Source organism: Podarcis bocagei, assembly GCF_964188305.1.
Source record: "Podarcis bocagei genome assembly, chromosome: 16".
Taxonomy (NCBI): domain Eukaryota; kingdom Metazoa; phylum Chordata; class Lepidosauria; order Squamata; family Lacertidae; genus Podarcis; species Podarcis bocagei.
Window position 1 is genome coordinate 23,629,739 of NC_138142.1, and position 15,588 is coordinate 23,645,326.

Sequence of the window (15,588 nt, forward strand, 5' to 3'; positions counted from 1 at the left end):
AAGGGGAAGAGGGGGGAAAGTTAATGAGGAAATGCCCAAAGCCTCACTTTATATGCCCTCTGATGTAAAATGGGGCATTCTGATGTAGCATTTTGGAGGTCTCCAAACACAAATAGAAGGTACTGCTGGAGAATCAATTCTAAACTCCAAATTTCTGGGAAAGTGAAATCAATCAACTCAGATCTTTGCCAATCCTTTCTAGAGTGGAGAATTTTGTAAAAGGCAAGCTAAAGCATTTGGTATAGGTATTACAAAAACATGCTAAAAAGCTCCTTAATGACTTTTAAGAAGTGTAACTGCCACACTCTCTTGCAGTAGAAATATAGCACTCCCTGCAACACTGATGTCTGTGAAAGCAAATTTGAGTATTTCTGTTCGACTCTTATAACAGCTGTGGTCATTTCTGGACCAGGATAGCTTGACCACTTCAAGACTAGATTATAGCAATATACTCTTGAGGGCTTGCACTTGGTTCTGAAACTGCAGTTAGGGCAGAATGCTGCAGCACGATTGCTGACAGGAGTAAGAATCCTACCAGCATATTACACTTCTGCTAAAAAATCTGCACTGGCTGCCAATCTTTTACCAGGCTAAGTTCTAGGTATTACTTAATAGTATATAAAGGTTTTAACAGCTTGGGACCAGCTTACTTGAGGGATTGCCTTGCCCTGGACATGCCTACCCAACCGCTTTGATCTGCAGAACTTCCAGTTTTAAAAGTGCCATGTAGTGTACTTTCCTCATTTGCTTTGGAACTCCCCACCTATTAATATTAGGTAAACACCCCTGTTATACTGCTTTAGATGCCTGCTAAAAACTTGACTGTGGCAGGACTATCCAGATACATAGTTTAGTTATGCATGCTTGTTTTTAACATTTGTTGATTTTATCTGTGTCCTATTGATTAATTTCTATATTGTTTTATGTTCACCACTTAGGGGATTGTTTTTTGATTGAGCCATTTGCAATCTTTTTCTAAATAAACAATCTCTAGGTAAAACAAAGTTAAACATCACATTAGCACAGATTTAGGCTTTGATGAGGACTTAAAGTTCTATGTAACCTCAGGAAACAGCTGGCATTTTCTTTCCATAATTCTAGATAGCTCACAACAGGGTGCACACGTATTTCCATGATCTGAGGCTGCCTTTAGCACCAGAACAGCAAGCAAGGGAAACCAGTTGCCCACATCTAAAAAGTTAAAAACTATCCAATCTTCTCATGGACATGCAGGAACATTCATCATTTCTAGTATTTAATAGCATTTATTTAGAAGTCAAATCTAATTCTCAATAGTAAAGCCCTTTTTAAATATGTTACCTTCACTTGCTATGATATTCCTTAAGGAGTTTCTGCAATAAACTACTCCTCTGGGGGGTGGATGGAGGGGGGTATGTTTGCGTTCAAATAGGGTAAAACATGGATCAAACAACAAAATTGGCTTCTATGTGGCTACATGTCCAGACAGGGAATCATTTGGAACAAGAGACCATGGTTAACTAAAGTAATCAAATTATTGTTATTGTTATTAGCTTTATCTTGCTCAGGGCAACCCAAACAACAACAAAACAGATGGACAAAAAACCCCACATAGATACATTAAAACCAAGAGGAACATCCCACGCACTTCTAAAGGGTCACAGAGAGTTAAAGGCTAAAGGCCTGATTATAAAGTCTTGTCCTGCCACCTAGCAAAAAGTATTAGGATACCAGATTACTGTTTTCCAGAGCAGCTCACCACATGCAGAGTCCCAAAGAAGATTCTGAAAGGACTCACAATGTAACAGAGCCTAGCAATAGTGTTGATTCACTCAGAAAGGAATCCAGTAAGTCCACAGCAGCTTCTCATACTGAAGATAACAGTGAAATATTCAAGACAGAAAAACTAATCACGCCACTCTCTATTGTAGGCCCCTGTCAAGTTCTTTATCACCTTGACACTCAGCTCACCATCTTCCACTTATGGCACTCCCACCTCCTTGGAGACTTCAGAATTCACACAGATACAGTGGTGCCTCGCAAGACGAAATTAATTCGTTCCGCAAGTTTTTTCTTCTTGAGAGTTTTTCGTCTTGCGATGCACGGTTTCCCATAGGAATGCATTGAAAATCAATTAATGCGTTCCTATGGAAACCGCCTTCAGACCAGGTCCGGGGACAGTCTGTCCCCCGACCTCTTCTGGAGGCTGGGGGGGGGGGGGACAAGGGCTTTTCTTCCCACCCCCAGCATTTTAAAAAACCCCGGGACAGCGGAGGACTTCTCCGCTGTCCGGGGCGATGTAAAAGCCCCTGGGAAGGCAGGCAGGGGGGACAAAGACTTTTGCCCCCCGCCCGCCTTCAGAAGAGGTCCAGGACCTCTTCTGAAGGCGGGCGGGGGGCGAAAGTCTTTGCCCCCCCGCCTGCCTTCAAAAGCCATCCGGGAAAGACTTCCAGAGGCGGCGCGTTCAGCAATGGCGGTCCTCTTCAGTTGCTGAAGAGGGGCTCCGCGGAAAAGGGTCGTGCGCTGCGGCACAGCGACGACCCACTTAGAGAAACCACGGGTAGAGTGAGCCCGTGGCCGTGGGGTTCGGCGGGCACCAGAAGCGACCTCGGAAACGCAGAAGAGACCCCGTAAGGGGTATCGGAACATGGAGGGGGTAGCGGTGCTGTGAATCCATCGCTCTTTCCGCGGAAGCGAAGCCGCGCGGCTGCTGCTGATCAGCGTTGACCTTTCTTCCTTGAACAACTGAACTGAAACAACTTACTCGTGAGTAAGAAACCTGAGGCTTTATTTGAACCTAATTTGGCGAAATTTGGCTGAAAGCGGGAGACGCTAAAAAGGAAGTCAGTCTTCCGGCTCTGTTTAAAGTATCGAGCAAAGACTTTTTTAAAGCGGAAGCTTTGAAAGGAGGTTAAAAGAAGTTGGAGTTTACTTCGCAAATTCGGTCTGGACTGTTTAAAACCTAAAGAAAAGTGATAACAGTTTTACAAGTGGACAAAGACTGTGGTCCCTCTTTCTATTTCCCCGTGGATTACAAAGTTACGAAACCTGGCTCTCGGTCTGCCTGGATACAATTAACATCGGACTGCGGTAACTGTATATAAAGCATAAAGCTATATTGGGCTACTTTGTAGTTGAAAAAAAGAAAAGAGGAACTGTTGCATGCACCTTGGTTAAGAACTTTTATTCTCTGCAGTTAAAATTGAATGTGGAGGGTTCCCCCCCTGTTCTGGACTTTATTTAACTTTTTTTTGTGGGAACTTAATGGTAGAAATGGTCCTGGACCTCTTCTGAAGGCGGGCGGGGGGCGAAAGTCTTTGCTCCCCCCTGCCTGCCTTCCCGGGAGAGCGGAGAAAGAGGTCCTGGACCTCTTTCTGAAGGCGGGCGGGGGGCGAAAGTCTTTGCCCCCCCCGCCTGCCTTCAAAAGCCGTCCGGGACAGCGGAGAAACGCGCTGCCTTTCTCCGCTCTCCCGGGAAGACAGGCAGGGGGGAGCAAAGACTTTCGCCCCCCGCCCGCCTTCAGAAGAGGTCCTGGACCTCTTCTGAAGGCGGGCGGGGGGCGAAAGTCTTTGCCCCCCCCCCCCGCCTGCCTTCAAAAGCCGTCCGGGACAGCGGAGAAACGCGCTGCCTTTCTCCGCTCTCCCGGGAAGGCAGGCAGGGGGGAGCAAAGACTTTCGCCCCCCGCCCGCCTTCAGAAGAGGTCCAGGACCTCTTCTGAAGGCGGGCGGGGGGCGAAAGTCTTTGCTCCCCCCCGCCTGCCTTCAAAAGCCGCCCGTGATAGCGGGAAGCGCTTCCCTGCTATCCCGGACTGCTTTTAAAATGCTGGCGGTGGGGAGCAAAGCCTTTCGGCCCCCGCCGGCCTTCCTGGACCTCTTCTGAAGGCCGGAGGGGGGGAAAGGCTTTGCTCCCCACCACCAGCATTTAAAAGAGGTCCCCGGAGATTTCCCTATGGGCTTTCGTCTTGCGAAGCAAGCCCATAGGGAAATTCGTCTTGCGAAGCGCCTCCAAAACAGAAAACCCTTTCGTCTTGCGGGTTTTCCGTCTTGCGAGGCATTCGTCTTGCGAGGTACCACTGTACCCTATATTCTCCTTCAGAGTTCATCACCTCTGTTGAATTGACTTTCTACTAGCAGCTATGACTGCTGTGAACTGCTCTGTCTTGGACCATTCTGCTGTGGAGTTAGATGACTTGTTTTACAATTACTGTCTCTTTCAACAATGAATGCACCCTACCTCCATTGGTCCTCACTTTGCCCCTTAGATCAAGAGGTCACTACTCCAGAGCCTATGAAAATCTACCCAACTAAAAAAATGACACAAGAATTCACATTGCTTGCTTCTGAAGCATTTGTTGCTTCCTCATATAATCACTTCTTATCCTTAGGGATACCAATGTAAAGCAATTTTCTTCAGAATCCACATAATCATCTTTAATCCCAGGTTTACAGCTATTTCATTTGGCCTAACATCTACAGGGCTGCATCAGTGTGGTACTCAAGAGAACCCTTTCCCATCTTCCCCAGGTTTAAAGAACAGTTCAATGGAGGGTTTGTAGCTCTGCAAGGGGCATCGGGGTCTCCTAACAACACTCAGTATCCTTAACAAATTATGGTTCCTGAGATTCTTTGGGGGAAAACATGTTGGGCTTTTAATAAATTGTTAGTGGCACTCCTGAGAACTCTTCTCACTTGCTTTTGCTATATTCAGGAGCAGACAAAAATCTCCTGTAACATCTAAAGGTAAAGCACCCCTGGATGGTTAAGTCCAGTCGAATTTGACTATGGGGTGAGGCGCTCATCTCGCTTTTCAGGCCGAGAGAGCAGGCGTTTGTCTGCAGACAGCTTTTCCGGGTTATGCGGCCAGCATGACTAAACCATTTCTGGCACACAGGACACCGTGATGAATGCCACAGCACACCATTTACCTTCCCGCCAAGCAGTACCTATTTATGTACTTGCGCTGGTATGCTTTCGAACTGCTATGTTGGCAGGACCTCGGATAAAGCAACAGGAGCTCAACCTGTTGTCCGGATTTGTACTGCCGACTTTACGAGGCCCAAGAAGCTCAGTGGTTTAGACCACAGCGCCACCCAAGTCCCTGTCTAGTTTCACCTATAGCCACAAAACACTGGTACCAGACCTTCTGACTTTGAATATCCGTTGGTACCATCCCAGATTTGTTTCCAGGCAGTCACAATACATCACCAAAGAGGTAAAGGTCTCACAGTTCTTACAGAGGTCAACAAGGTCCTTGAACATTCAACAAAAATGTTCTTATTTGCAACTGAATTACTTTGACTACACTGGACAACTTTTGAACCCAGTCACTGAAGCAGCAATCACAGTGGGAGGTATGCTGTGACTATATACACAAAGGCACAGAAACAGACAGCAAGACAATGATATACAAATCTCACAAGTTATCCACAATTAAAGCAACTATGTCTGCTTGAAACTTGCTCTTCCCATTATTGAGCGCACCCTCCCAAAACCTTGCAGGGGAGGGGGGCAGAAACAAACCTCCACTCAGCCTTCCTCCACCACCTAAGGCTAATGATTTCAACTGTTGCACAAATATATATATATGAATATGGCACACTTTAAAAGTAGTGATCCATGTGTAAACATTTGGTCTAACGCAAACATGGGAGCACTCTTGTGGTATTTTACTTCTGCATAAAAATTATACAGCTCGACCAGCACATACTGCAATTCCACAACAGGAGTGGTGCCATATAAAAGCCTGTCAATGAACTTTAAAAAGTGCCTATCATTTCCTCTCTAAAACTATGACATGGCATTTCCTATTGGCCTTTAGAGGGAGACATTAATGCACTGTACAGTATGAAACTATTGCCAGCCGCTCGTTCAGCCCAGCACAGAACAGGAAACAGCACTGAACCTCACATTTTTTTCAAGCTGTGCTTTTACTCTCCATTTTGTCTGAAAACCTAAGACCCAAAAGCTCATGGCTTGGGTCTTTTCCTGTACTACATACATGCATTGTTATCCAAGACATATAGAAGGACCACTAGCCACCAACACCCGGAGCAACCTCAAATGGCAACACCTGGGACAGACAATAAGTCTTCCGGGAGTGTCCTTACCTTTTTAGTGCAGTGCTCTCAGGGGCAACATCCATTTTGGTGTCGTATCTCTCACACTGGAGTTCTGGCGGGCTGAAGTCTGGATCCCCAGTTGAAGGAAGAACATATCCCTGCCATTTATTTGATGACTCTTGGTTATGTATAACCCCACAATATAAAGCTGTCTCGCTGACTTCTGCCATCAGAGGAAGCCTCTGGCCCAAGAGGACTGTCCTTTCCTCTGCGCTGGCCATAGGCTGGAGCTCTAATCCATTGCTGTAGAGGGCTGGATTTACAGGAACAGATGGAGGGTCCAAACTGTCTGCTTCCTGCCCCCTTGGCTGGGGGCTAAGTGTGGGAGGCAGAGGGGATGTTGGGGAATGGGGGGAATCCATAGGATTCAAATTCGTTTGTTTGCTTGGGTGCCTGGGTGGAAGAGTGAGCTGTTTTTCATACTTCCTGTTGCTAGGGGCTTCCAAAGAGGGCTCCATCCCCGCCAAGGCCAGCTTTTGTCCCGAAGGGTCCTGTTCCATACACAGCTCTTCAGTGACAGACGGACGATGGTGAAATGGCAGCAGCGATCTTTTTTGGAGTTTTTCCGACTTCTCCTGCCTCTCTGTGGTTTTGTGCTTAGAGGCAGGAGGTGGCAAGGCAGAAGAGGATGAGGATCCTGCGCCAAACCCTGGTTGTGATATCGTTGGTGGACGACTGGAACCCACAGCACAGCGCTGCTTGAAAAGCTTATGCCTGGAAGAGAAACAGCAAGAAGAATTTACCAAGTGGACTGTAAAGAAGAGTAAAGAGGGTGAAGTGTTAAGTTTGTATGCTGATGCATCTAGATTTCTCCTCCATCTCATTTGTAAGTGGCTTTGCAACAGTAACAAGTTATTTTGGTGATTCATCTGTTTCGAACCTGTCACTACCTTGACTTTCACATGAACTCCCCTGACAGCTAGATAAAACCAGTCGTCATGAAATACTCAAATCATGTGTAAAGCATTTTCTGGATAATCCTATGAATTTGTTCTGGAGGGGGACAAAAATATATATTCACTTGCTTGTTTCCTCATCTCCTTAGAATGAAGACTTCTTCTACACAGTCATTCATCATGGAGACTCAAGATCAGCCCTCCACACCAAGCCAAATCTGTCGTCAGTTTTACGGATAGTGAAAGGGGTGGTTGTCTCTAGAGAGGGTGAGAAACCTCATGCAAGTTCATGCAAAACTCCAACTATGTGCTGTGAGGCAGCAGGACTGTGGCCATCTGTCCCGTCTACCAAGCATACTTTGCTGCAGCCTCTGCCCTGCCATATGTTTAAGCCATAATGTTGACCAATATGTCTAACCTACAGAGGCATGGACCTAAGAAGCCCCATCATTGGCGCCTTAAGCAAACTGACTCTATGTGGCTGCTTTTATGACAGATTATAAGGCACTAGAGAGAACAACCAACTTTTGTAATAGACCAACAGTTTGAAGGGATTATAAAGATTGGTATGACTGACCAGGAAGAAAGCAGCTCAGGCATTATACAATAAAAAGTTAGTAAGTCCCATCTTTTAAAACTGGTGCTACAATGTAAGATTTGACCCTGGCCTTAGGAAGCCAAAACAGGAATGCCTTGCCAAATCCAGTGAAACTGCCAGCTCTTAGCAGGCACTTAGCAGACTGAATGGCTTTTGGGATGATCCCACAACTTTGTTAAGCAGAAGCTAAGCATGTGCTTGTCTGGCACAACCTTTAAACAGAGAGTCCTCTCCCCCCCCCCCCAAACAAACAGGTACTCATGACAGAAACCACCCTAATCATCTTGAGAATTATTCTCTATTGCACTGACCTGGAGCAAGAACAGCACACTCTTTGGACTGGATCAACAAAATCCCAAGTAACACAGCTTCTGGGGGCCTCTTCCTCCACGTTAGTAGCAGTAATTTGACTCCTCCTGATACACAAAGAAATAATTATTTAGAAATAAGTCAGCAGTCACCACGGTAGCAGAATTCAATTTGTGATCTTATAAGCTACAGAAAAAGAATGCTGTGATCATTAGAGAATCTTGCAGCAACTACAACTGGGCACAAATCCTGGGCCCTTTGTTGTTCATCATCTTTATAAACAATTTAGATGAAGGCACTGAGGGGATGCTCATCAAATTTGCAGATAACACCAAACTGGGAGATGGAAGATGGCCTTAACCGTTTGGAGACCTGGGCCCCAACTAACAAAATGAATTTCAACAGGGACAAATGTAAGGTTCTGCACTCAGGCGGGGGCAGAGCACCCAGCACAGGTGAGGGGGCAGCCACGATGGCACCCCACCAGGATCGCGCTGCCCGGGGCGGTGCACTCCCCCCGCACTCCTCTTCCTCCGCCAGTGTCTGCACTTAGGCAGGAAGAACCACATGCACAAATGTAAAATGGGGGACATCTGATTTACTAGCAGTACATGTGAAAAGGATCTAGGGATGTTAGTGGACCACAAGCTGAACATGAGTCAACAGTGTGATGCAGCAGCAAAAACAGCTAATGCTATTCTAGGCTACATCAATAAAAGTATAGCTTCCAGATCAAGGGAAGTAATAGTACCACTGTATTCTGCCTTGGTCAGACCACACCTGGAATACTGTGTCCAATTCTGGACACCACAATTTAAAAAGGACATTGACAAGCCAGAATGTGTGCAGAGGTGGGAGACCAAAATGGAAATCAAGGCTTATGAGGAAGAGTTGAGGGAACTGGGTATGTTTAGCCTGGAAATGTGGGGACTGAGAGGAGAGATGATAGCCATTTTCAAATATTGAAAGGGCTGTCACATGAAAGATGGAACAAGCTTGTTTTCTCCTGCTCCAGAAGCTAGGGCCGAAACCAAACATATCTGACAAAACAACCAAAGTGGGAAGTACAGGAATTAAAACTAGGAATCCAAAACCTTTAGAAATACGTAGTGAAAACCTTAAAGGACTAAGTGTTGAAAGCAACCATACACAGATACCTTTAAGTGTCAAGTGGCAGCTTTCTCTCAGAAGACACCCAGCAGTGGTTGTGACAAGCCTCCACTGGCCCATTTTCTGAACTACACAATAACCTTAACTCTGGGTTGCAACATGAAGCTGCCAAAGTAGTACAGAGCTCCATCCTTCATTCTACAAAGTCAATCAGTAATTGGATGCCTTATTTAAGATTAATAAATTATTAAATGGAAATAAATTAAAAGCAAGCCATGTTCCATTTCCCCTATAATTATTATTGTACCTTAATAAAGCACACATCCCCATTATTCATTCATATATATATATATATATATATATATATATATATATGAATGAGCTCTTGGCTCAGACATATATATATGTCTGAGGCAAGAGCTCTTTCTTAGGGTAGAGGAACATACATAGTTCACGGACAGAACATGTCCTTTGCATGCAGAAGGAAGCAGATTCAATCTCCCACACTTCCAGATAGGGATGTTCTTAAATTTGTTTGACTCACAGTTCTTTTGTAGTACCTCAGGTTTCAACTCAGGGTTAAGGCCACAGTTTATGATGCCATGTTCTTCACACATGGCACAACATGAGGAATCTCCTGAACCTTCAAGGGAAGAGAGCTGTGCAATCCCTGAGCTTATCCGACTAAAACCTAGACAGACTTTCTTCCTACACTCTGTGCAAGCCCTCCACCAGCACAGGTTATTTTGACTCAGCTCCGCTACTGAGCCAGCCACTAACCTTCACAACAACAAGACAAGACAATGCTTCTACATGGCATATTAAAATGCAAATGAGGAAAATGTTATCTATGGGAGGGGGGAAAACACCACCCTGATAACTGTTAGAACTGGATGCCAACTGCAAGTCAAAACAGAGGAAAACACATGTGATTATTATCTTACTTGGACTGTGTCCTGTTGAGGATACATTCCTTCCAAACTCGGCGGACCATACGATTCTGGAATTTTGGAGGAATCTTCCCTGATTTCTTTGGACTTTGCACAGTGACCATACCGTCTGGTGCTGCTGAATGGCTGACTGTGCTTGGAATGCCTCCACTTTCACCTGCAAGATAAACAACAACATCATAGGATACAGTCATACCTCATGTTGCATTAGGTTCATGTTGCGTCTTTTTGGCTTGCGAACACGGCAAACCCAGAAGTGTATACTTCCAGGTTTCGCTGTGCATGCGTGTGCAGAAGCGTTCTGTGTGCTTCGCACATGCGCAGAAGCGCTCTATCGTGCTCCGCACTTGCGCAGAAGCGCCGCTCTAGTTGCGGGGGGCCAAAAATGTAGGATTAGAGTGAAAATTCAAGCCAGATCAGATATAACTTCATTGGCTTCATAAACCATAAATGAGTCAGGCTCACATACACTTTGCTCCAAATTCTTCAACTCATAACACCAGCTCTGGCATGGAGATCTCGGTTTGTTTGGACCAGAGTTCCCCGTCATGCCTAATATGGTGAATTCTGGCTTAACCAAACAAGAATATCCATGTTAAAGTCAGTGCATAAGGAGGGGGAGGGAGAATATGGGTCAAATATTATGTCCAAAACCAGCCTTTCATTTGGGTGACATCTCAAATCTTACATTTATTACCAGCTGCTACATTTATTATCAGACTATGGATTGGTTTGGACACCAACACCAAACTATGATTTAATGTTACATGAACAGGCCTCAGAGCTCCTATAACTGCTTTGTGAACTCCAGTTCCCTCATGCAGTCCCTTTTTTTGGTGACAGAGCTTGCTGTTACACTTGAAGTGGGGAAACTACGATTTGCACAAACTATGGTATGTTTGCAACCCAGAATTTGGAATCATGGTTTGATTGCTTTTCCATTTGCAAAACAGGAAGCCAGAGAGGGCATAAAGGGAGGAAGAAACGTGGAAATCCAAGGCTTGCTCATATAATGGCAAAACACAGTTTGATCTTTAATCTGAATCAAGTTCATTTTAAAATTACTGCAGAGGTTGAGCTGATGTCATGCACAGTCATTCGGGACTGGCAATGTGTCCTCCCCCCGCGCCCCCGCCAAGGCAGTAAAACTGCTTATGAATGGCACCAGCAACGGCTTCTGTTCTCTGTTATGAATGATATCTTTAGACCAATTGGATGAGCGGCAGCACTCTAAGCATGAACTGGAACAGCAGAGGGAGCTTTGAGCTTGCTTAGCCTTCCTAACTGCATGTCACACACTATGTGCTTGAACTGAAAAAGGAGGTAATAGTACAAATCCTCAACAAGGTCAAACATGTTTACAGAACTCCTTGTTCTTATGTCTGGCATGGCCAGAAAAAGCCTTATGAATAAAACACTGAAAGCAGCCAAAGCACTGCTACATCAGAAGGCGAAAAGGCAACCACGCCTGCCCCTGCTGTAAAAGGACGTCTGTGCCAGGGGTTTGTGTTTGCTGATCTTTCCACCGGCTACAAGTGTTTGCAAACCAGGTTGTACAATGGCATCCTGCTCTCTCCCTTGGTTCTTACCACGCTGCTGTCAGCAGCCAAGGTCTCTCAAGGGACAGTTCCCCATCCCAAGTCTATGTTTCTGATCTGCAAATGCTGGCTGACGTGGAGCAAGCATCTGCGTGCAGTTGTGATGCTTTCAATAATGCCACAATGATGCAACCCTTCACAGGATCCAAGTCCTGGGTGGCGGCATGCAAACACTATCCTGCACAAGAATGAAGAAACAGGCACCAGCTAGCAACACATTTCTGGGATTTTTGTAGACTTGATGCGCTGCATTCATTGACTGCCACATTCACAAAGGCATCAGTTGGAGTGTGCCTAGAAATTTAGACAAATCCTAAGACGTGAGCCAAATTGAGTTTGATTCTGAAAGCTCTACCCAACACACACACACACACACACACACACACAGAGAGAGAGAGAGAGAGAGAGAGAGAGAGAGAGAGAGAGAGAGAGAGGAGGGACCTCTGAAGAATTCTGACAATGGGGGAAAAACAGTGCAGACCGTGTGTCTGCCAGAAGTGAAACCTTTCTCCTCAAGCTTCCCATATAAGGAAAACACCAAGGTGGGGAGAGGGAGAGCTCTTTTGTGACTGACAGGTCTAGCTTCCAATAAGAGGAAATGATTTTACCAGAGATCTTCAACCACAGTGCTTTGGAGACAGGATGCTTTCCTCTATTCATCGCTCTCTGCTCGTTCTGTCTCTTCTGTGCAGTAACAACTACAGCAGGGTGGTCCAACATGTGGCCTGTGAGCCACATGTAGCCCTTGAGGCCTTTTAGGTGGCCCCTGGCAGAGCAGGGAATGGAAGTGGCTCCTGATGCAGCAGCAATCGCAGTGTGACCCAGCTTCAGGAAGGAGGCATAAGGGTTATGGCATAGTCCTAGAATCCTTCCACCTCCTTTCGCAGCTTTCCGGGGGGTGGACCAGATGACCCCTCAGGGTCCCTTCCAACCAGATGACCCTCAGGGACCCTTCCAACTCTACAATTCTATGCTTCTATGCTCCACGACATAAGAAGAGCCTGTGGGATCAGGCCAATGTCCAATCTAGTCCAGGTTCTCAATGGGAAACCCACAAGCCAGGATTTGAGCACTCTTCTCTCCTGTGGTTTCACCCTGAGTTTGCTTACTAAATACATTAAATCTATTGTGCATTTAACTATATATATTTAATTAAATATATTGTATTTATTTTTAAAAATATTGAATATATTGCAAACACTTTAATTTACAATGTGGAAATTTCATTCAGCGTGTGGCCCGCGGGCTCTGTGTCAAAATGCTCTTGCAGCTCACTTGGCGTGAGAGGTTGGACCACCCCAATCTAAAGAGCTCTTTGTGGTGGAGTTGAAGCTTTTTGCTTATATTCTAAAATCAGTTTCTAAAATCAGTTTCTTTCTCTTGTTTTCTTGTATCTACCTCCCATTCCTTCTCAAAAGTCCTATCCACTTAGCCCTTTTGATTTATTCTTGGTGCAGTTTGTTTGACTGAGTCTTTCTTAAGGGTTGGCTTTTGTCTGTTATCCCTATCGCTTCCCCCAAGTCCTATATATATACTAGCTATATCATGAGGCATGTACAGGGTGGTGGTACGCCATATGTTGCCATCCCCACCCCACCCCCAGAGACAGAAGCGTTGGCAGTTATAGTCCAACAGCATCCGTAATATAATTAATTGCTAAAGTTGTTCTTTCTTAAAGCCTTCTCACATAGCTTTTTCAGGGAGAAGAGTAATACTCGCTATAATTAATTGCATCAACACAAAGCAGATCTGCCTACAGTGTGTGCCCAATGCTAGAACCAGCTTATGTCCTTGGACATTGGCAGCCATGCAGGAAAGGAAATTATTACAACCGGATATACCTGTGTAGTGCTGAAGGACATGCCTTGCCTTTACCCAAAGTAAGTTAAGTACTTTCATTGATTTAAAAGAGACATGCCACTTTAACAACCATCAAGGAACAGCAGAGGATATTAGATTGAGGTTTCACTAACACATAAAGACATTTTTATGACTCTGACTGGAACTCTTTCTGTTTCCTGAAAGCTGCAGAGCTCAGATTTTATAGCGCTCCTCAAAATTTTGCTCCATCACTATACATTAAGAAGCATGTGTTTTGAAAATATTAATTTTACTGAAGGTGTAACTATGCATGGTAGTAACAGACCTATGTATTCAAATGCAAGTCGGTTCCAAACTCTGATTAGGGGAGGGGAGGAAACTTAAAGTAGATACAGGAACAAGGTGCTGAATTCTTCTACTGCTTGCTACATTTGACTTGCACCTTGTCCACCTAAGCAATTTCCCCTTACACTTAATCAAGCCTTTGTTCCATCTAGCTTCACATTATCTACATGAACAGGCCCAGTTCTCCAGGGTTTCAGATGAGGGTCTTTTCTATCACAACCTGGAGATGCCAAGGGCTGACACCAGAACCTTTTGCATGCAAAGTATGTTCTCTACCACTGAGCTATGGTTTCCCCCAGTGCTGGGAGTGCAGTGGTGTTGATGGTGTTAGAAAACCTCCTCCCACCCCAGTCCCAATGACAGTCCCCCACCAAAGTCTGCTATTCACACTATAAGTGATGTTTCTGTTCACTGGTGGTCCCAAACTTGGTCGGCGTCTCTACAGCTGTTTAAAATTTAAAAATGAGATGTGGTCATTGCAACTACTGTTGATGTGTCACATCTAGTTTGCCCTAAGGGCTAGAAGAAAGTCCCACCAGGGGAAATACAGATAGCAGGAGGGGATAAACACAAAACATAGCAGACAGAGGAAAGATCCAACAAGCTCTCCCTCCACTTTAAATCACTTTTTATATGAACAGAGCATGAGCTGTCTCAGGGAAAGAACTGCGTGGTAGGAGCTGTGCTGTCCTCCTGGCCAGGGCACTGCCTCCTGCTCTGCTCCTGAAAGTGACTCAGCCGGGGCAGGGAGAGAGAGTTTCCAAGGAGGGCAAGACAGCCAGAACCAGCACTGACATTGGCAAGGAAGCAGGGTACTTCTATCCAGCACCCTCCTATGGGGAATCCAGCTGCCATCTAGTCAAGGTGTACAAGGGAAGAACTGTGTGGCAGGTGCTGCCCTGCTGTCCTGGTCTGGGCCCTGTCACCTGCTATGAATCCTGGATCTGATGAGGGCAGGAAGAATACTTCTGAGGAGAGCCTGGTCTTTATTAAGGTGAAGACTGCCAGAAAAACCACTGACATCAGCAAGGAGCTTCTGTTCTTCTTCTAGACAGGCAGAATACACATAAAGCTTTTAACAGAACTGTAAGGTGGCTTCCTCGCTTACCTATGACGGTCTGCTCTGGAGAGGTGGGTGGTGTGAGTAACATTCCACAACTGCTGGGATCTTTCACATTGCCAGCTCCCTGCTGTGTCATGCTGTTGTGGGTTCCTAGCGTGGAAGTGTTCTGTGACACAGGAATATCATTTTGCGAGATAAGCACGAAAGCTGAAGGATATACCATTCGGACGCCACCTGTTAAGGCAGGAGTGAAGCGACAAGAGTAGGCTATGAATGTTTTTAAACGTTTCCGATTTAGCGAAATTGTTTCTGCTTCGATACACAAATTTTAACTACACCGCCAAAATCCATTATTCATAAACATCATCTTTTTGAAACGGTCACGTTTGTAACTAATAGGCAGCACGGATCAATAGTCTGAGATCATCGTGAGCTAGAAGACAAAGCAGCTACCAAATCTTAAGGCCAAGTAGTATCTCCAAAATTCTTTAGTATTAACAGATCCATAGTAAAGACTGCTACATATTGAACAGGGCTGTGTTTTTTAACTTTTTGAATGGCGGTCGCAGGAGGGGAAAAGCTATATGAGCAAAATATTGAACATTACCAACTATGACTTCTACTGCCACTGGAAAATCGTCATCATATCCCAGTTCTTCCTCTTTCAAGTTCTCTTTCTTCTTCAACACCATTGGGTAAAAATACTGCCACTCCTCAATTAGCTTCCGGGTTGCTGGGTCTGACATCTTATACGCTTGGCCCGTTAATGTACCACTTAAGCCATAAGGGCTTATCAGCACT

General features: G+C 45.3%; 1 protein-coding gene across 1 annotated transcript in view; it reads right to left on the bottom strand.

The window, feature by feature from the left end:
- Nucleotides 1-15,588, bottom strand: part of MED13L (mediator complex subunit 13L) — a 174,575-nt gene that overhangs the window by 43,941 nt on the left and 115,046 nt on the right. The window contains exons 6-10 of the mRNA XM_081175248.1: nt 15,395-15,586; nt 14,833-15,021; nt 9,955-10,117; nt 7,903-8,007; nt 6,086-6,811 (exon numbers count right to left, since the gene is read on the bottom strand). Of these exons, the coding sequence (XP_081031374.1) occupies nt 6,086-6,811; nt 7,903-8,007; nt 9,955-10,117; nt 14,833-15,021; nt 15,395-15,586 (1,375 nt within the window). The remainder of the gene's footprint in view (nt 1-6,085; nt 6,812-7,902; nt 8,008-9,954; nt 10,118-14,832; nt 15,022-15,394; nt 15,587-15,588) is intronic.